The 20702-nt window shown below is 45.2% G+C and overlaps 1 protein-coding gene across 4 annotated transcripts in view; it reads right to left on the bottom strand.

Moving 5' to 3' along the window:
* Nucleotides 1–3015: 3015 nt before the first annotated feature.
* Nucleotides 3016–20702, bottom strand: part of NUP93 (nucleoporin 93) — a 104841-nt gene continuing 87154 nt past the window's right edge. The window contains exons 9-22 of one of the 4 annotated variants that reach the window (XM_024747455.1): nt 17011–17143; nt 15426–15583; nt 14181–14346; nt 13817–13910; nt 12808–12999; nt 11960–12086; nt 11775–11847; nt 11437–11481; nt 9768–9884; nt 8894–9012; nt 8014–8131; nt 7450–7533; nt 5866–5994; nt 3016–3297 (exon numbers count right to left, since the gene is read on the bottom strand). In XM_024747455.1, the coding sequence (XP_024603223.1) occupies nt 3187–3297; nt 5866–5994; nt 7450–7533; nt 8014–8131; nt 8894–9012; nt 9768–9884; nt 11437–11481; nt 11775–11847; nt 11960–12086; nt 12808–12999; nt 13817–13910; nt 14181–14346; nt 15426–15583; nt 17011–17143 (1666 nt within the window). In that variant the 3' untranslated portion in view covers nt 3016–3186. Of the gene's footprint in view, nt 3298–3391; nt 5995–7449; nt 7534–8013; nt 8132–8893; nt 9013–9767; nt 9885–11436; nt 11482–11774; nt 11848–11959; nt 12087–12807; nt 13000–13816; nt 13911–14180; nt 14347–15425; nt 15584–17010; nt 17144–20702 lie in introns of those variants that run through there. The other 3 variants (XM_024747456.1, XM_024747454.1, XM_024747453.1) reach the window with 3 other exon arrangements.

Genomic DNA, 20702 nt, shown 5'->3' with positions numbered 1-20702 from the left:
GCACAAAAGCCTTTTTTTTACTGATATAAAATGAGCATCTTGAAAAATACCATAAAGTGCACATCTCCATTAGGAATTTTATAACGTTTTCTCCCAATTTGCTGGACACAGGGCTCAGTCAATCTCTATGACTGACTGAGGCTAAGTGAGAGTCCAGGCAGGCTGGGGCCTGCCAGCGCTCTGGTGGGCCTGGGACAATGCCCCAGCTTGGGGTTTTATTCAGCGTTTGGCATGCCCGAGTCACTTTCTGAGTGACATAATGGAAATGTGGCAGTGATGTGAACTACCTAATGAGCTAGACAAAGGTTCAGATGCCTAATGGAGAAACAATGATTGTGGGGATCAGTGTAAAGCAGTAGGACGTTGGCACATCTGCACGTTACAGTTAAATTAAGTATTAAAGCTTTGGCCAAAACAGTTCACTCAAACAGAGCGGGCAGGGGTGAGAATCCAAAGAGTAAATGCTCAATTTTTTTCCCCTCTATATCAGCAAGTGCGGGATTCTGTGGGAAAGTCTATAGTACTGTTCTTCAAGTAACCTAAACCCTCGAATTTAAATGATTCATCAAAAGAATAATAGTGGCTGCTCTACTGCCATTATAAGTCCCTAATTAGATGGTAAGTTATTGGAGGGCAGGAGCAGGGCCTACATTCTGGCTTCAGTGTGCGTGGGCATCTCCTGCTCTTTGATGAACGCGTCCAGCTCAGGAGTGATAAAACCAAAGGATTCGCGCTCTGAGAGCTCACTAGTTCCACTTGTTTTCCCTTAGAAGTTAGGCGGCCACGGTTGTTTTAAAAAAAAAAAAAAAATCAAAGGAACAGAGTCCATGCAATCAAATCCCTAGGCCTCTGAAAGGGACTCAGATCAAGTCAGTACATCCCTCTGAGTGTCTCAGTGAGTTTATTATGAGCCACTCGGAGGCAGGCACTGACCCTGTCAGCCTCCAAGTACCCTTGATTTTGTTAGAAAGATTGGAATCTCATCCTGGGAAGATGAAAGACTACCAGGACCACTTTCTCTCAGTTTCTCTGGGTAAATGGTGAAATCATGGACCAGTATCAAGGGAAAGGATTTAGCTCCCTGACTGAGTGAGCTAAGGATGACTTTTAACCTAATAATCTATCACAGGACCATGATTTCTGGCCACAAGCTGTAACCATGAGTACACGGGAACCTGTTAGATGCTGTGACCTTCTAAACTCGGCCTCATGTCTCCTGCATCTCTGCACCCAGCAGGCCTTGCTTTACCACAGAATCCGTCGACAGGACAAGCCCTGGGTTTGCTCCATGAGCCTGGCCCAGCCCTTCTGGTATGAACCAAGTTACCTTATTTCTCCTATAAATGTCTCTCGCTACGCAAGTTCTCAAATGCCAACCAGGGACTGCGCTCCTCTCAACTCCACCCAGCTCCCCCTTCAGGGCAGCTTTCCCCTCCCTTCTGTCCAAGGGTAGAGGACCTCATCCCCCTATGCAGGGCTCACGTGCAGCTCTCCTATTTGGAGCTGGCAGAACTGCATGACGCAAGGAAAGGCAAATTCACAATTAATTCTCACAATGAGAATGATGAACAAGAGGTGAGCCAGGGAGCAAATACATATTTAAACACCTTGTGCCTTCTCTCCTTTATGACACTGTTATATTTCTATCTACAAGATCTAGTATCAAAAAAAAAAAAGAACCCTAAATCAAACTTTATAAAAAGTCCTCAGAATACTCTTTTTAAGACACTGTTAAAGCAAACTGTTTGCTTTGTTTAAAATATAATCAACACACATAAATTGGGCACAACTTGCTAAATCAAGTCCCCTGCAGTGCTTGCGTTCTGAGACTTTCTTAGTAAAGCCCAACTGAAGGTGAATAGATGGGACTAGAGGAGGGAGACAGCTCCTTAGGCTACATCCTTGATAGATATAAGGGGATCCAACTGATGAACAGCAGATGGCCCCATTATCTATCTATTAGCTCTTTACTACAAGGAAAGGCAACAATTAGTATTTTTATAACCAGAGGATTGTGAGGGTAACCATGCCCTGTGACGAGAGTTTCCTCTCTAGAAGCAAAAAAGTACCTTTGGAGACTCTGGGAATCTTAACATCCTCCTGGGAGAGCCCACCTCAGGAGCAGTCCATAAAACCGGTAGAGCCGACCATACCCAATTTCTCGTAGCCCCAGCTGGTCCATTCAGCAACAAACACTCGTCCTCACGTCCTCTCTAGTTTAGTCCAAGGCTTCGGGAGAAACAGGGCCAATGATGGGGGACAACCTCTGCTCAGGGACCACACATCCACGGTGCTGATGCCCAATGTAATGAGACCCATGAGCCGGCCTGGCCAACTGGCTTCATGAGTGGGAAAGGGAAGGAGAGGGGAAGCTGTCCAAGCAGAAGAACCAAGCACCAGAGAAGGGAAAAGAGGGGCTTAGAAGTCCTCTTGAAGAGAAGAGTACACAAGGCCAAGCAGTCGCCTCGCAGTACTGCAGCTACAGAGGGCTCCCAGGTTTGCCCTCCCTCGAGCTCCAGCTGAGACCCCGACAAGGTTCGTTTACTAGGCTATCGTTTCCTAGGCCTATGTTTTCATCTCCAGTGGGATTTCAACAGAACAGCAAACCAAATAATTTGGAGGATGGTCTTGGACCCCCGGATGCCAAGGCCCACCTTGGTGAGGTAAGAGGGAAGAGGACATGGAGTGCTTGGTATTTCACACACAAATCTTAACTTACCAAGGCTGAGACTGGCTTTCACATTCAAATAAAAATGTGAAAAGCAAACTGTGACCCTGCTACAGGGAATGTTATATCTAAATAAAAGCAACTCCCAAAGGCTTCATTTCCTTGCTCATTTTGGGTGAATTTTTAATCATTTAAGGTCAACTTTAACCAAATCACAGATGCCTATATAAGCCTATAATTTTCTGGCCCAAGCACTAGTGAAGACATTTCCTCCCACACAAATAAAAATTTGAACAAAATTTCAAAGGAAAAACAAAACAAAACAATGAAAATAAAAGAATGTGAAAAGAAATACAAATCAAAGAAATTTATTGGTGTTGACAAATATACATAATACAAAAAAACAAAACAAAACTAACACAACAGAAACAAAACCAGAAACTCCCCCCACCCTGGCAGGCCCACAGGCCTGAGGTACTGACAGCAAGCAGCCCCAGGAGCCCCTTGGAGCATCGCACTTAATTCATGAGGACCTCCATCTGCACCAGCCTCGCGTTGGTGTCCCCAGATGTCCGGTAGGGTATCATCCCAGCAAAGGTAATCAGGGCTCGGGCTTGGCTGCGGAGTTGCTGAGAGAAAGGGGAAGAAGAGAAGAAATCCAGTTAACTTCCGGGTCAGGGCACTGTCCTGAGAACCACCACCCTGGCCTTCCATTTTCTACCCCTTGGGGGTCAGGGCAGATTCCCGGTGGGTGGATGACAGTCTCACCCTCCACCATCATGTTCCTCCAGCATGGTGCAGAGTTAGCAAAGCTCGGCTGCTGGGGCCTCAGTTCCAAAGCCTTTCTGCTTAGCAAAAGATGGATGGGTGTGCCGGGCAAGCTGCCTCACCTGACACGTCTGACCAGCTGCTGACACGGCCCTGTGCTTCAGACTGCCTGCTCTACTTCTCTGAGCCTCTCTCTCTCTCCTGGCTGGTTTCTGTCCAACTGTTACCATGGGGTCCTGAGTTTCTTTCTAGGACCCTCATGAAGCACCTGCACTACCAGAGGCAACAGTCGTGCCTAAGTGAGGCCCATTCCAGCTCTTTCCTCTCCTGCATCTTCCCCTTTCCTTCCTTTCACTCCTTACATTCCTTCCTTCCTGACAGAAGTGCTTGGCCCTCTTTTCTCAGGCAACAATATTTATGAGATTCCTGGATTGCTCCAGGAAGGAAAAAGATTTAAACTCAGGTGTTTCCAACAACAAAAATAGGAACCTTCACTCCAATTTCCAACTGATAAATTACTGAATAAAGAATAAAGAAACGTAAGAGAACAGCTTCAGGTTGCCCCACATTGAGGTGTGTTGGATGCTTATACCAGCAGGAAAGGAAACCATATCTGGAATAGAAAAGGAGGGTCTACACACATCTTTTGGATCAGTAATGAGATTTTTAAGAAAAATTCAAGGGTTACTTACTAGGCTTCTTAAGGACCATTCAAGAAGAAAACTGAAAGGTAAGTGCCTTTTACCTGATATGTGAAGTAAATTGGCAAGTAAAGGTCCTAATTAATGTCCAAGCCAAAAGAAATTTACTTTATGATGAGAGTATCCATCAGATTTTCTTTAAAAGTGCAAAAATGTGCATGGGTTCTCCTAACTTGTAGCTACTTTACGTAAGCTCTAGGGGTATGCAGGCCAAGGGACACATCCACTCCCTGGCAACACTGCAGCTTAAACCATGAGGCCAATTCTTGGGCAGGCGGCTTTTACACTTAAGTCTTTCCTTGACTCCACCCATCCCTTCCTTTCATTACAAAGGAGAGTGGTGGGTAAGGGGAAGACAGGAGAATGGCTTTATCCATCATATGTAAAAACTAAGTGCCTAAAAAAGAGAGACTAAAACACACAACGTGTGAGTCCAGCTAGTCTTAAATCAGTTCCCTTCAGATGTGGAAAATGGACCTGCCAGGCCACCAGCTCTGCTCTCTGTGAGCAAGCCCTGCTCTGACCTGTAAGCAGTACAGAGAGTATCAGAAACGCCCACCACTTCAGTAGTTGTATTCACAACAGCACTGCTGCCAAGGCCCTAGCACAGCGAGCCCACTGCTGGCACATCTCCTATGTAGGCTCTTGCCTGTCCAAGGGCAGATGGCAGACCTGCAGCTGCCTCTCATGCACACACGGATGGGCCTACCACGTCGGAGGACCACTTCTGAGCACTGCTATGTATGCTGCTAAAGGTGAAAATTCCCACCATCACTCACGAGGCAGAGGTTCTGACAGTGACAATGCCTGTAGGGGTCATAGCAGAGAGAGCCCATGGAGGCGGGAGATAGATTTTCAAGGCTCTAGTTTCTTGATTGCCAAAATCAGGTATGGCTGTTGTACACCATACTGAGAGACTCGCCAAACATTAAGTGGAAATGTTAAGGGAAAGGTAATTAATTCTAAAACACTGCCTGTTTTAATGGTTTAATTGGAAGTCCAATGCGCTATCCATTGCGCGACAGAATTAATGGTTTAATTGGGTCAAACACCTTTCTTTCCCCTTTTATCAAATCAACTGTACACCATACACTGTTGGAATCCCAGGGTTCTATCTACCTGGACTCTGCGTGACCCAAGCAATGCCGGAGGCCCCACAGGCAATGGAAAGGGCACTGGCCTTGGTATCAGACAGACCCGGCTTCCAGATGTGGCTCCTTCACCTACCACCTGAGGTGCCCACAAAAGCAAGACACCTCCTGACCCAGGCCTCAGATCCCTCAACTGTAAAATGGGGATAACGACTGTCCTAGGTACCTCCCTGGAGTCACTGTGAGATGACAGTAGAAACAAGGGATTGCATCTAATTGTTGACCAAAAGTAAGTATGGTTTTCATGAAAGTGCTGAACTGAGACTCATAAAATGACCTTCTATTTTAAAATGGGCTGGAATTCTTGTGGAATCAGTATAAATCAGCATTTTGATTTTTTAAAGGTGATATTCGCTGACTTAGCACATCTTTGTTTTTTAGCTTGAGAAGAGTAGCAACCCCATTAATGTTCGATTTCTTCCGGGAGCCCCCGACACAAACTTTACCCAGCTGCCAGGTAGTAAAGAAACGAGCAATTTAGGGTCATGAGCAGTGGTCTCATGAGGTGCAATGGACAGCAAACCAGAAAGGTGGTTCTCAGCGATGGCTCTGGCCAACCATCTGGCTGGGATCTTACAGAATCACGGTCCTCGATGACTCGCTGGGGCCTGGATGCCGATGATGGACTTGTCCCCTTGAGCCTCTTAAACTGTGTGAACAAGATGTTCATGGTGGCGAGAAGCACTTCTGAGAGGTTGTGCCTGACCTGCACAGAGGGACACACATTAAGTAAGGAGAAAGAACCAAGCCCTGGGGCCAACCACAGGTTGGGGGAGGGGGGAGCAGTGCTCCAGGAAGGCCTGGTCACATCACATCTCCACAGCTGCCAGGTGGAGCGCCACACAGCCACCAAAAAGGAGCTGATGGCATTGAAATGTCAAGCGTGAAAGCAAAGCTCAGGCAATGCTACTCAGAAGGTCAGGTAGGTCACTCTTCTGACCCCTTGTTTATGCCAGTCCTCCTAGGCAGGGGCAGTGAGCAAAAAGCATGCCCACTACGTCTGGCCAGCAAGAGTGATTAGCAAATGCCTGCATTTGAATGTCAGCAGGCAGGGACGCATACGCTGGTTCTCCAGTCCCTACCACTCCCCACTGTCTCAGACCCACCAGACTGTCTCCATGGGACCAGCACAGCCCGAGCAGAGGCCTCGGGAGTGTCTATGAGGACAGGCCCTGGTACAACACTTCAGTCCATGAAACACTGAATGATGTAACCAGGGGAGGGCAAGAATCAACAGAAGGAGTGGCTAGGGGTAGAACTGTAGCAGGTGTGAAGGGATGGTCGGCAAGAGGTAAGACCTCCTGAACTGTGTGTACCACAGCAGGCAGCTGCCTCACCACATGTGCAGAAGCCGGCCTTCCTTCTTCCTCTAGAACAGAAACATGCTTCCATAAAAGGAATGTGCTTACTAATGGTTTTAAATTGAAACACTGTTAGGAACATCCTGGAACCAGGCAGCTGGCCCTCAGTGCCTGTGGTTCTAGAGAAGAGTCTTACCCTTAGCTGCACATGGGAATAACCCGGGGAGTTCTGGGCTGCAGCTCAGATCAGGGAAACCAGAATTTCTGGGCCTGGGCACAAAGATTCTTTTAAAGGTCTCCTAGCAATTCCAGTGTGTAGCCCAGTTGAGCACCCTTGGGCTAAGCAGTGGCAACATGCTAGAAACCCTGCAGAGAGACAGTAGCTCTGGGGCTCTTGGGCTGATAATTGAGTCCATGGTCACTGCACCTGCTTCTTGAGACAAAATGGTTCAGAGAAGGGAAAGAAGGATGTGAATCATGATGCATATTTCATGTACCCAATGGAACTACTTAGACAAGATCAGAGTTAAGCACTGACACACCCTCTAGAACAAGTGCATAGTAAAGAATCAAACCAGATCCCACAGGATCAACAAGAAACCTGTTTCTCCCAAGAATATGTCTGGTCTCTAAAGCGAGTGTATTTTCTGAGTCAGGAACTCAGACTATAATCTGATGGGGATATGTGTACTCACAGAAAAACCAGTCCAGGATACCTGAAATTGGACTCGTCTTAGAAAACTCAGTCTGGATGGTGACTGTAGTAGGACTGTTAAAGTTACTGGCTATGTTAAAACAAAAGCTTTCAGTTAGAAGTGGGGGAAAAAAGAATTTTATAATTCAGGAAGAAAAGGACTCACCTCATCACTGAAATTTCTGAAGGCAGCCACTCTCTCTTCCACACTCTCCTGATTCAGGGGCACCAGCTTCAACCGATCAATTATCTATTTAAAACAAAACACATCGGTCCCATATGATACAACCATCACAGTCATTTCATCTCCTCAAACACATAGTCAGCATCTAACACATTCATAGTGGGCTTCTTAATAGGAAATGCTAATCCCCTCATTCAAAGGCTTTGATTCTAACTTGCTGACTGACTCAATTCCTATCCTCGTTTTCTGAGGCAGTTTTACAATTCAGAGATTTCAAATTACTCTGAGAAACCTCTCTGTTTTTAGACTAAAGAAGAAAGGAAGAGAAAAAGGAAAAAAAGAGCAACACAGAAATCCCTTTTATATTCACAGGATCATACTTGTCCTTCTTCACTTAACAAGCATACTGGTGACATTTCCTTTGTTTTAAATGAATCTCACCAAGCGTTTTGACATTTCCTTTGTTTTAAATGAATCTCACAAAGCGTTTTGATTTTTCAAGGGCATACATTAACCTGCACTTCAAACACCCTTCCTGAAACTTACATCAAAGGCTCTGTCAATATGCCCACTGTGATACTCGTCAAAAAAGGTGATCAAGTCCAACAGAAGATAGAACGTGGAGTCCACAAATTTATTTGCACTGATTCCCTGAGCCCTATACCTGAAGGACAAAAAAGAAGGAAGGGGGGTATATTAGGAATTTCTGTGCAATCTATAACTTGAGGATAGCATCTAAAAAATGTCAAACAAAACCTTTTAAACTCTCTAGATGAAGTGAACTAAGGAGTGGAAAATAGTGTTTCTTTTGAAATGGCCAAGCATTTGATGGTGGGTTTGACAGAAATCCACCTATAAATGTTCTGTGTGAAGCACAGTTCTCTTGCCTCAGCCCCCATCTCAGCAAGCATCTCCAACCCAGTTTTCACTGGATCACTTTATTAGGCATATCGGCAGAGGGCACAAAAAGTGACAACTATTGCCCCAGCCTGGGAGTTACACTGGTTAAAGTATGATAACTCCTCGAACTCATGGGGAGGAAGGTAGCTTCTGAAACACTGGCCACTACATCTCTAAGAATTTCCCCATCCATCCATCACTAGCTTTGTTCCAAAATGTCTTTGAGATGGCTGCTAATGACATATAGATGAGTATAATGCCTAGAATTAAACCTCATGTACAGGATTAAAATGTTGAGATACCCTTTCATACCCTTCCTTTTGGCAAGAATGTTTACCAAGTGACAGTGCCAAGTGACAGTTGGTTATGACGTGGGGGAACAGGAACTCTCAAACTGTCAGTGCTGGTGGGAGGGTGAGTGAGTAGAGCCATGCTGGGGAACTCTTTGATGCTACGGTAAAGCTGAAGACGTGTCTGGGTGGGCGCTGGGAGCCCCGGGACCCCTCGGAGCCAGCCCCGGCCTTACCGCTCCGCGACGGAGAGCGCCATGTTCTTCAGCCTCTCCTTGTTGGACTGCGGGGCACTGATCTGGGGGACGACAGGGCTGAGCAGTTTGTTCATCAGCTCCAGAACCTTGTCAGCATTCTGTTCGGTTTTTTAAATTAAGAAAGGAATCAATTAAAAATAATCAATAAGAGGAAAAAAACTAAATAACCGAAACCAAAGAGGGAACTTGTGTTCTGTATCTTGATCTGGGTGGTGATGACACAGATACATACCTGTGGGAAACCCATCAAGCTGTTCACTGAATATGTGTACATTTTTCTACTTTTTAATTAGACCTCAATCAGAACACTTTTAAATGAAAGGAAAAATGAATTATAATCCTCTTTTTGCCCACGTTGGTCAGCTGATAAAAGGAGAGAATGTATCCTTCTTCAGGCCCTAACAGTCATCAGTATTCCCCGCATGTTCTCACAACGAGCTACTTCCTCCAGTTCTCTCAGAACCCCTCAGCTGTGATTTTGTCCCCTGACACACACGGGGCAGTGTTTGTGCGGCTGCCCGGAGGGTGAGCACCAGGCATCTTCACCAGCAGTTTCACCACCCAAGCGTGATGGGTGCTTCCTCTGCTGCCAAGGGAGGCTTTGCTCAGTGCCCGTGGGACAGCCTTTCAATATGTCACTCTTGTTTGGCCAGGAAGACCTTATGGGCAGAAATAATTCTGTAAAATGGGAATTTCACCCTGACTGGACTATTAACTGCCTAAGCACTAGGAGAAAATGCCTCAGCAGGGAGAGGGGTACAACAATGGCAGCAGCGAAATGTTTGTGCATTTAATGCCAAAAGGCCGATGACAGATCTATTAAGTGCAGAAGAAAGAAAAGAGCACGTTTTACCTTGGCAAGGTCATAAAGCTTTGCTGCTTCTTCAAACAGTCCTTTATTTTCTGCCACGGAAGCAACTTTGTTGATAATAGGTTTTGTGTCACTAGTAAACTTATCTATGACTCCAGGCTGACAAGACAAATTATGGAGGGGAGGAAGAGAGAAATGGGGGGACAGAGTTGTTATTTTAAACACAGAGAAGCAACTGAGATCCGAAAACTACTTTAACTGAAAATACTTGCCCTGGGCAATGCACATATTTCATCAGCTAGACTCTGGCTTTCTTGAAGATATACGGTCACATTAAACATATGAAAAGGACCAAGGAAACTACCCATGAAGAGGCAGACTCAAAGGAAGCACAGGAGTCACCAGTAAGACTGTGCTTTCTAGTTTTCCAGAATGACCTAGAGAATCGGTGAAATCATCAATGATTTTAATTTTGCTGATGAGTAGGCACTAGGGGGAAAGAAACCAGGAGGCTCAGAGAAAGTATCTGAAAGATTATGAATTTGTTTTCTAAGACAGATGGCAAAAGAAATCCAGTCCTGAAAAAATATATGGCAAGTGGTGTCAGGATACTAAAAACAAATTTAAAAAATCTGCATCATCACTCAACAGCAACCAAATGGTCAAGAAAGTATGGGAGAGGCCTGAGGTACTGTGAAGAGAGAGGGCAGACTATGTGACGTCTGACTGGCCATCTGATTCTCCATCAGCCCTGGACCAAGTCGGGTGACCTGCTCCGCCACCCTGGCAGCACAGGAGATCAGTGAAGAGCATGGGCTCTGGGGTCAAGAAGGACTGGGCTCAAATTCCAGCTCACTTCCTTACTAGCTGTGTGATCTTGAGGAAAATAACCTCTCTTGTCTCCACTTCCTCCCTTGAAAAACAGATGACGGTTCCCACTGTGTTGGGTTCTTGTGATGATTAAGTGAGAAAATACATGTCAAGCATTCAGCACAGGGGCCTGGCAGTTGTCACTGCTCCATAAGCATGACCACTGTCACCAGCACTGCCACTGTTCTTCTTCTGGATGGTGTGAGCAGTGGGAGGTCATCTTGAGACTGCTGGCTCTAAACCACCCATTTTTACAAATGAGGAAAGTGAGTCCCTAAGAGAGGCATGTGGAGAGTGCCCGAGTGGGTCAGGAGGGGTCTCTGACACCAGGGCCTCTGCCCTTCTACATTGCCCAATAGCCATGATGGGTCTTAGGGAACTGCTAAGGCTCACGGGAGCAGCTGCATCTCTGGGGTCAGTGTAGAGTTCTGAGCCCTCAAAAACTATCTTTTGAGAGAGGTCAAGTGCATTTCTAACTTGCCCCTCTGGGGAGAGTAAGTGCAGTAACCAATTTCTTTCTTGCATATTTTCTGAGCCAAGAATGGCAGAAATGTAGCCTTCTCAGCTGAAAATATGGCAGGTGTGAACAGATGAGTATTCTGAACATAATAAAAAAACTATCTAACCACAAATTTACATATTTTAAGGAGAAATGTAAATGTATGTAAAATCAAGGTCATCATTTGGGGCCTGTAGTTTTCATTCTTTGTTTTTAAAACTAAGCAACTTCATTCAGATTTGCGTCTTCAGTACCTTGAATCCTAAAATCTAACTGTATTCTTTGGACAATTATAAACCCCCAACTGCAAACTAACACATCTCTGGGGTGCACTTAACCCACCTTTCTACTTCCATCGTTCTCTAGCTTCCCAAGAATCATATCGAACTGCAGAGACAAAAAAAAGTTTACTCAGTTTATTGGACGAGGATATACACAGAATCCACAATTCTTTGAAGACAAGAGAGGAATAGGGGAGGTGGGAGAAGTCTTGCACAAACTAGAGAACAGTGAGACTGAATCAACGTTTTTATTGTCAGAAACCAAAGAAAACTCTAACACCCCCCTGCCCCCAGCCACATCCACCAAACTCATATTGAGGTGACCATCCAGTATCACATCAGCATGAGAACTTGTACACTGTAAATCATGGGGGCGTGGAGAAAAGTTAACAGACATACCTCTCGACTTTCTATCACCAGCTCGCTCACACAACGCAGAAACATGTTTTCTCCTTGACTGTCTTTCTCGTCTCTAGAAGGGGACAAAATCAACCTGGTTTCTGGTGTGGCCCCAAGGTCTCTGTCATTCTCACAGTGGCAGAAATCAAAACCAGCTGAAGTAAATGGTCAAAAGCCAGTCTAACCTGAGGAAGTAGAAGTATTGGAGGGCCTCTCTCGGGTCCGTGGATTCAAACTTCCGGGTGTAGAGAATGAGTAGCCGCACGAAGTTCAGCCTCCGCATGCAGGGAGGGTCGCCAGGCTCATGGCTGACTGCACCGACGGGGACAGAACTGGTCACAACCACACTGCCCTTCTGACCCATGCAACGGAGAGCTATGGGAACTGAGTCCAAAGACCCAGTGGTGGCACCTACTCCTGCAGCCCAGCCAATGTTTGCCACTGTGAGCTTAGGCCAATCCCCTTCACCACCCTGTCCTCAATTTCATCCCAAGTACAGATTGGAGAAAGTGGCATTTTTAGTAAATCACTAGTATGCTGGTCTCTGAGTGAAAAGATGGTGACAACTGACCATTACGGCATGTGTTCTGGAATGAGTCTGCTGTGCTACTAAGGAAGCTGCAGCCATTCATGCACAGGTATCTTCTCTCCCTCCCCGGACTCCCACCCCATGCAGGTAGGCACACAAGATGGCTGGCTACGCCTTCCAATGTCTCCAGTTAGAGCCCTAATGAGAACCAGTCTCACGACTCTAGGGACTGTTTCTCCTGTACCACCCTCCAGGCGACCTGACTCACTGGCCACAAAACTAGCACTTAGCAAAGCATTTTATCTATTAAACACCTCAGGGAATACTAATGGCGGTGGGAAAGGCAAGAACCCTCATACTAATCACCTCATAAGCCCAAGCGCCTACAACACTCTAAAATGACTGGTACCCACTTGCCCAAATCCCTGCTGGCTGCAGCTACGTGTCCACTGCCATCTGATGGGGGGATGTGTTATGGATGTGCCACTGCCAACAAATACTCACGGAGTTGAGCGCTCTGTCCCGAGGATTTTAAAAGCAGCTTTAGCTCAAAGAGCACTAGCGCCACGTGCACAGCATGGCAGCGCAGCCGCTCCATGCGGAAGAGAAAGGCAATGGCAGCTTCGAACTGCGCGGTCAGGAACAGCACTTGGAAGTAGAGGAAGGGCTGATGGTTCACCGTGAAGTGGGACTCACCTGTCCAGGGAGAGGAGGTCAAGCTGACTCAGAAGGAGCCGGCCTCTGCTGGCAGCCCCGAGCCCAGAAGAAGCCCTATGTGCTCAAAGGACTTGCTGGGCAGGACAAAAGCACCAGCCTGAGCCTGAACGGATGCGGGGGCTCTGGACACAGTGGATGCCACTCCAGCCGTGGCCTGTTTCCACAGCCTCCGGACCTCACAAAACAACTGGCGAGCGGGGCTGTGTTGTAAAACCCAAACTGCTTGCATTAGTTGGGAGAGAAACAGAGCACAGGACCTTAAAACGGAATACAAAAGGGGCTGTTTCTCTCCTTTATCCTGATAAAAGTCACTCAATAAGGACAGGAATGATTTCAAAGCTTCGGTATTCTCAGATTCACAGATATCTGCATTCAACACTGCGGACCACTAGTCGGAATTTCCTTTTCTTCCCCCATTTTTTAAACAGTGAGAGAAAGAAAAAATGAAAAGCTATTTCTCCCTTGTTTGTGCTCAGATATAGTCACTGCGAGGTCTCTGAGGAAGCAGTAACCAAGTCCTCTTATGTCTCTCCCTGAGCCAGTGTCTGCCAGAGCAGTTCAAAGAACTAGTGGAGTTTACGGTCAACGACCATGTAAGTCACATACTCTGTTTACGGCCACGTGCGTGGCCTCTACCCAAATTTGAACTCATTGTTTTGTTGTGTTGTGTTTTGAAGATCCAGAGGGTTCTGAAGGAGAGACAGAGTTCAGAGATGAAGGATTTTCCCAGAAAAAAGCTAAGCAGTGACCTTAGGTGGACAAGAGAGGAAAGGTAGCTATGTTCTGGGTATCTTACCGTAGTCTTCCAACAACTGTTTCTGGAACTGAGAGAGAGTGAGCCTGTCTTGTGGGGAGCTGGTGCCGTCATCATCGAAACACACCTGGTTCAACTAAACGCCCAAGAGAAATACAGGCATTGGTACAAGCTACTTCCTGTGCCGGGTGCGGACTTGTAGCCGATCAGCTGCCATGCTCAAGGCTACGCTAATGGCTGTGTTACTGGTTGCGAATATTACACAATAAAAAATGGGCCAGGAGACAGGAAATCCACTAGTCCAGTCGCCCTATTGGCATTATACATTAAGCAGTAATATCTGTGTGCAGTGTGTGAGCAGGGGGAAGGGGAGAATGCCCTACTGGGCAAGGGAAGTAGCGCCTGCCTTCAGCCACAGGTAGTCCTCAGTTTTGTCGGCCACCTCGCTCTGGTTGTCAGTGATGTCACATCTGCCAATGATACAGTACACAGCCCGTTTGTAGGGGTCCGTGTTGTTCCTGAGGGCCCTGCGGTAATGCAGTCGGAGCTTGTTCTCCGTAGCTGGGGACAATCTAGAGACACAAGGGAACACACAGACACATATGCTAAAGATCCTCACGGGCATCTGAAAGTACCCAGGTCCCAACCACACAGCAGAGTCACGAAGCCTTCCTTCACGGAGGGTAACACTGTCCCACCCATACCCACGGGTACCATCACTTTAACCAGACTTGCAGCTACCAAAACCTGCGTCTCCACCCACTGGCTTCCTCAAGTAGTGGCTGTCAGAGGCACGTGAGAAGGTCTGGGGAATTAATCCTCCACCCACCTCCCTGGCAGCCCTCAAGCAGTGATGGGCAAGAGTGAGTCAGTCCCTTAAGTGCCTCAGCCCCGCTCCGGCTTCTCCACTCCCTTATCCCTGTGAGATCACCTCCCAAATAAACTCCATGCACTCAAACCCTTGCCTCAGAGTCTGCATCTGGGGGAACCCTAAAACACTGTCCCTACTTTACACTCTCTAACATGAGCAAGACAGGGCTTATGGTTTAAGATAATCTCTGGACACGGCATTATTGACACTGCCAAAAAAGTAACCCTGGTTTTCCACATGTATAACTGGGGTAACCACCATTATTTCTTCTACATACATGTATGTATATTGAAACTGGGTTCGAATATGAACTTTAAGTCCTATTACATTAACAAAAACCAGAGAAAAATGAATGCTTAGCAGTTCCTTAATGCAAGAGAACTAAAAAAAAAAAAAACGTACTGAATTAATTCAACGATTATATCTCAAGTTTGCTAACTTCTAACTCTGGCCTTTGAGTATGAAGCGTATATTGTCACTTGGGTCAAGCGGAAAAGCACTAAGTGTGAGCAAGTGAAGTGTAATACAACAAAGTTTCATTTACTAAAGCGCCCTTGATGCGCCTGGGACTTTGTAAGTGTACACGTGGTGTCAGAAGGGGGCTCTTTTAATGTTTTCCACTGTTATTCTACAGAGGTCTACTGGCTTTCTAAACTTCATTTTTCTCCCAATCAGAAACTTATTTGGAGCCATGCACAAGGAAAAGAGAGCAATGCCAGTGGGGGCCACCCTGCTGATTCCACGTGGCTTCTTCTGGATGCACCATCTCATTCACTGTACCTTCTGTCCTTGCTGTTCATGTACTCCTGGAACCAAGTTTTAAACTCTCCCAGCTGGTGCTGGGCTCGGTTGACCACCTGTGAAGCGGCAAGCAGGTCTCCACAGCGCAGGCAGTAATAAATTAACGCCCACACAGGATGGCCTTCCACCTCTCCATCCTAAAAGAGGAAAGGTTTAACTGACGACTTTCGATGTGCTGGCCCTCAGCTAAGCCCTCTTCTTGTATTAAGTCACTTAATCTCACAACTCCACTAGGCAGGGACCATGAATGGCCTCTTCCTCTCTGTTTTACAAACTAGGAACCTGAGGCATGGGGACGTTAAATAATTTTTCCAAGGTAAGCTGGTAAGCAGCAGTCTGGCTCGAGAGCCTTTCCTCTACAGCACTGTGTACACAGGCTTCAAAGACAGCCAGTGGGTTCTCCGTGGAACCCCAGTACCCACAGCAATCAGGTGACATGTTCTTCTGTGATAATTTACAGATGTGCACTCAGGCTAAGGACGTTCACTGACCAATAAGAGACTATCATCATATTTGAGTTTATAAAATGTTAACCATTAATGATTAGCTAAATGGATTCTGGCACTTCCATTCACCTGTTAGTTGTTCACTCACTTAGTATCTTTGTTTTGGACACCGTGCTACGTTATGCACTGGGGAATCTAAGAAAGCAGCTCTGTTCCCACTCTCCCAGCACTAGAGCTTCTCTCTCCTAAAAGTGGCTTTGCCATCACCTGCGCAGCAGCCCTGTGGTTACTCCTCTCTCTGCTTCTCCCCAACTCCTCCAGAAAAGTGGACCTCAGACTTCCTTTCTTGGCCCCTCCACCCTTCCCTAGGCAGGACTCTTTCTTAAGCCCAGATCTGATCGTGTCACTTCCTCACTTAAACCCCTTTGAGCAATTTACATCCTAAGTGCTTAGCCTGGTGCTCAAGGCCATCACCAGCTGGCCCCAAGCTGGTCCAGCCCTACCACACACCAGATACACCAGATACTCTTTCCTGCCTCCACGCATTTGTTCACGCTCCTCCCTCCTCCTGGAATACCCTTTTCCCAGACCCCTGGCTGGCAAGCCCCTACTCTTTAAGCACAAATGTGGGCCTCACCTCCTGTATGAAGCCAGGAGCCTGCAGCCCACCACCCTTGGTACACAGCTCCGGTTCAGCACTTTGCACAGGGTCTGTATCTGACTGTAACTAGACTGTGAGCTGAGAAGAAAGGCATGTTCTAGGACCCATATCTAACTCTGTTCTTCCAGCTGTTTGAGCCAACAATCTCAGAAGTCAGCCCTGACTCTGCCACATCCAAGTTCTTCCACAGTCCTATTGGGTCTACTTTCAAAACATGTCCAGAACCCAATGACATCATCCCCCTGCACCCTCCTCCACCCTAAGCTGAGCGACCACCATAATCACCTGGACTCCTGCACCACCAGTCTCCCAAGGTCCCCTAGCTTCTCTCCCTGCCCCCTCTGGTCTCTTCTCCATATAGTAGGTCCCACACATAACCTCATTTAAACTGAAAACGCCTAACCGAGAGAGACTGCTCTGGGAAGGTAACTCATCACATAGAGAAAGATGCCAATACCTGAAGTCCAGGCAAGGGAGCCGGAAGTTTGATGTTCAGGAAACTTCGAACCAACTGGTAAGTCCCAGGCACCCCACCCAGCTGGGCCTGATGCAAGTTGCCAAAGACAGTCACAAGGGTGTAATTCTTATAACTGGAAAAAATTTACAGGCAAAAAAAGGGAGGTTGAAAACACATATTACATGTATCTATGTCCATATCCACAAACATTAGACTGTGAACTCCACAGGGAAGGGCCTGGATTTCAACCTAACATAGAAGAGGAAACAGTGCATGCTTAATGAAGCAAACTACATTATTTATTCATTGGGCAGTGGACCACTGTGAAGGTCTCTCATCACTGCGGATACTCAAAAGAATCCCTGGAGCAACGTAACAGTGGACTTCAAATGCATTAAGGGCTAATGTGCAGAATAGTAATTGCTCCAGCTCACAGCCTAATGCTCTACTGGGATCTTTTCAAATTTTTCATTTCGAAAAATTTTAAACCTAAAAAAAGGAATAGTCCAAAGAATGCTCATATATCCTTTACTTAGATTCGCCAATTGTTAATATTTGTATGATGTGTTTTTCTCTCTATATATACGTAGATATACAACATATACAAACACACATACTTTTTTTCTGAACCATTTGAAAATGTTATAGAAATATAGAAATCAGGGGCTACCTCATCTGTAAATATTTCACCATGTATCTCCTAGTTAGGACATTCTACCTAACTCAATACTACCATGACACTAAGAAATTTAACATTAATGTACTGTTGCTATCTAAAATATAACACATATTCAAATTTCTTAATAACATCCTTTATAGTTTTTTTTTTTCTTAAATCCAGGATCCAGTCAAGGGAATGCATGAAATTTCGCTGTCATACCACTTCCATTTCCCTTAATCTAGGGTCTAACACTTTTTATATAAAGACACTGACCTTTTAAAAAGAATCCAGGCTACTAGCTACCTGGTAAAATGTCCCACAAGCTGAATAGTTTCTCATGACTTGATTCAGGTTCAACTCTTTTGCCAAGAACCCCACCTACACAGCTGATGCTGGTACTGCCACAATGAGGCAGGTAATACCATTTTGCCCTTCTTGGTAACATTTAATTTGATCACTTGGTTAAAGGTGTTGTCCACCAGATTTCACCACTGTAAAAGCACCTCCTTTCCCCTTTGTAATTAATAAGTACTCTATGGGGTAATACTTGGAGGTCATGTGAATAATCTGTTCACCAATAATCTTTCACCCAATAGTTTCCACTGGTGGTCCTTGCTGAACCCATTGTCACATTGGTGGTTGCAAATGATTTTCTATCATTTCCTGTTTATTTATTTGCTAGCAGGCTTCTTAAAATCCTTTACAGTGTTTTAAAATTGCTTTTATATTAAGATTAAATGGTTCAAGTTATAGATACCCAAACATGGGGTTAATACATTGAAGAACTTTCTAAATATGTTTCTTGTCCAAAACAAAACAGACTGCCTCAAAAAGTCAGGTGCTTCATATGTTCAACCACATAATAATATTAATATTATACCACATTAAGTATAATAACCAACTGAGAGAGACAGGGTGAGAGTGAGAGAGAGAAAAAGAGAGAGACACACACAGAGAAAAACACCTAACTATCAATTACAGAAAATAGACTCAATGGAAATTGATGTAGTCATAAAGAATGATACGGACAAAAAATTTTAAAAGCGAACTATATAAAACCATATATTGTACACATTTGGATCATAAGCTGTGTAAAAGATACATATCGAACAAAATATTCATACGTCCAAAAAGGCGGCAGGGATGGTATGGGGGTAAGGAAATACAACAAGGTGCCAGGGGCCTCTGGGCGGGGGAGAGGGGACTTCTCCCTTTTTCAGGTCCTCTTTTTGGCATCTTCCAAAATTTCTATAACAGTCATGTAGTATTTTCATAATGAAAAATGAACACAATTCAATTTAGCAAATGTAATGAGTTCGCCATCACTGGAAGTATTTAAAAGCAGAGGTTGGAAAAGAGATTACAGAAGAGTCCTGTAGCAACCAGGACAAACAGATGCCCACTATGGTCTCTTCAAACTCGAATGAAGACAACTCACATGCTGGAAAGGGCCTCAGAGCCTAAATTCCTTGAGAGCTAAGAAATGTGTACCTTGCTTCAAAGTTGGAATGTGGCAGGAAACAGAACAATGCTGTTTTCTCAACATTTTCAGCCTTATACCCCAAAAATAATTTGGGACCAGGTCTACTTTGCCACCTGGTGTATTACATCACTTGAAATACTGTACGTACGTTACACTGTCAGTGGATTAGCATTAGAAAGAATATTTTTTTTAGTGAGTACGACTATCTGAAATATTCCCTTTATCAAAAGGGACAACAAATCTTAAAAAGGATGCCATCAGAGAGTGATGCTACTAGAGTGAAAAAGAAAATAAGCATCCAATCGTTGTGCACAGGAAACTCCCAAATAGCTCCAAGTGCTGCTAAAGGAATTAATGGAACAACATAATGCCAAAAAAACGAAATGAAAAGAATAATAAAAGAAATGGGATAGCTTACATATATAAAACCAAAAACTGCAGCCTGGTACCACTGGTGAAGTCAAGCAACAACGTTAAGGATGAGGTTTATTGAAGAAAAAGCAGTCACGAGCAGTCATATACGTACACACGTTAAAAACTAAAATCCTCATGTTTTTTATAAACTGTAAGAACTTCTGAGTCATATGTTGCTGACTTGTAGCAAATAAATATCACTATATACATTAGGTTCTTTATGGCTGAACACTTAGAAATTTACATTACAAAAATTTAGTGAAAGCCTGATATAATACTTTATGAACTCTTTGTGCCCTGTGCCAGAAGCAATAAAAAACCATTTGGAGTTCTAGACTTTTCTTAACAACAGAATGGAGGCTAGCGAGTTTAATATGTCTGATGGTGTTCATCTCATGTAGCCATTATATAATTAATTTAGTATTTGGTATAAAAACCTGTTCTCTCTCTGCTGTACCAGGTCTGAATTACCTTGACTTCCTAATGAACTATATTATTTTGTTGACAGAGGGTGACCACACTACAAGGCCATTGGCAGCTGCATGGGCTCAGCAGCAAAGAACTGCAATTGAGCAAGTGTATTCAGCTTGGCTTTCTCTTCTCAAGCTAACAGAGAGAGGCCCAGCACCCTGTCTCTGAAATAAAGAGGGTCTGTTGCACGCTCACGACAACCTGCTGGCCAATTCAGAACAAGAAGTGTCCACAGGGAGTGGATGAATGGCACGGGCCCTACCAACGAGGGGGACAATAGTTAGGGCACAAGGGCACAGCCACAAACCCCTTGGTGACCAACTCCAATTAGTGAGGAGATGGCAAAAAAACCCCAGGCACAAATCAGAGGCATTAGCGGCCGGGAAGGATCTGGACTCACAAGGATTAACCAAGTAGAGCCAGAAGGAAAACAAAGGATCAAGGGGCCTTCCTAAGGTTTGAAGGTGGTAATGCTGGGTGGGAAAATTAAAATGCCTAGAGAAAACAAAGAGCCTAAGCAGTAATGGCTGAACCACAGGAGGGACAAGGATCCTGACCCAAGGCATCGTGCTCTAATAATCATGACTCTGTACTGAGGGACAGAGAGTGGACAAAGAGAAAAAGAAAAGCCTAACAGTGCTCAATGCTCCCACTCAAAATGAT

This window comes from Neophocaena asiaeorientalis, unplaced genomic scaffold, assembly GCF_003031525.2.
Source record: "Neophocaena asiaeorientalis asiaeorientalis breed wild unplaced genomic scaffold, Neophocaena_asiaeorientalis_V1.1 scaffold438, whole genome shotgun sequence".
In the NCBI taxonomy this organism is placed as follows: domain Eukaryota; kingdom Metazoa; phylum Chordata; class Mammalia; order Artiodactyla; family Phocoenidae; genus Neophocaena; species Neophocaena asiaeorientalis.
This window is presented reverse-complemented; position numbering and strand designations above follow the sequence as displayed.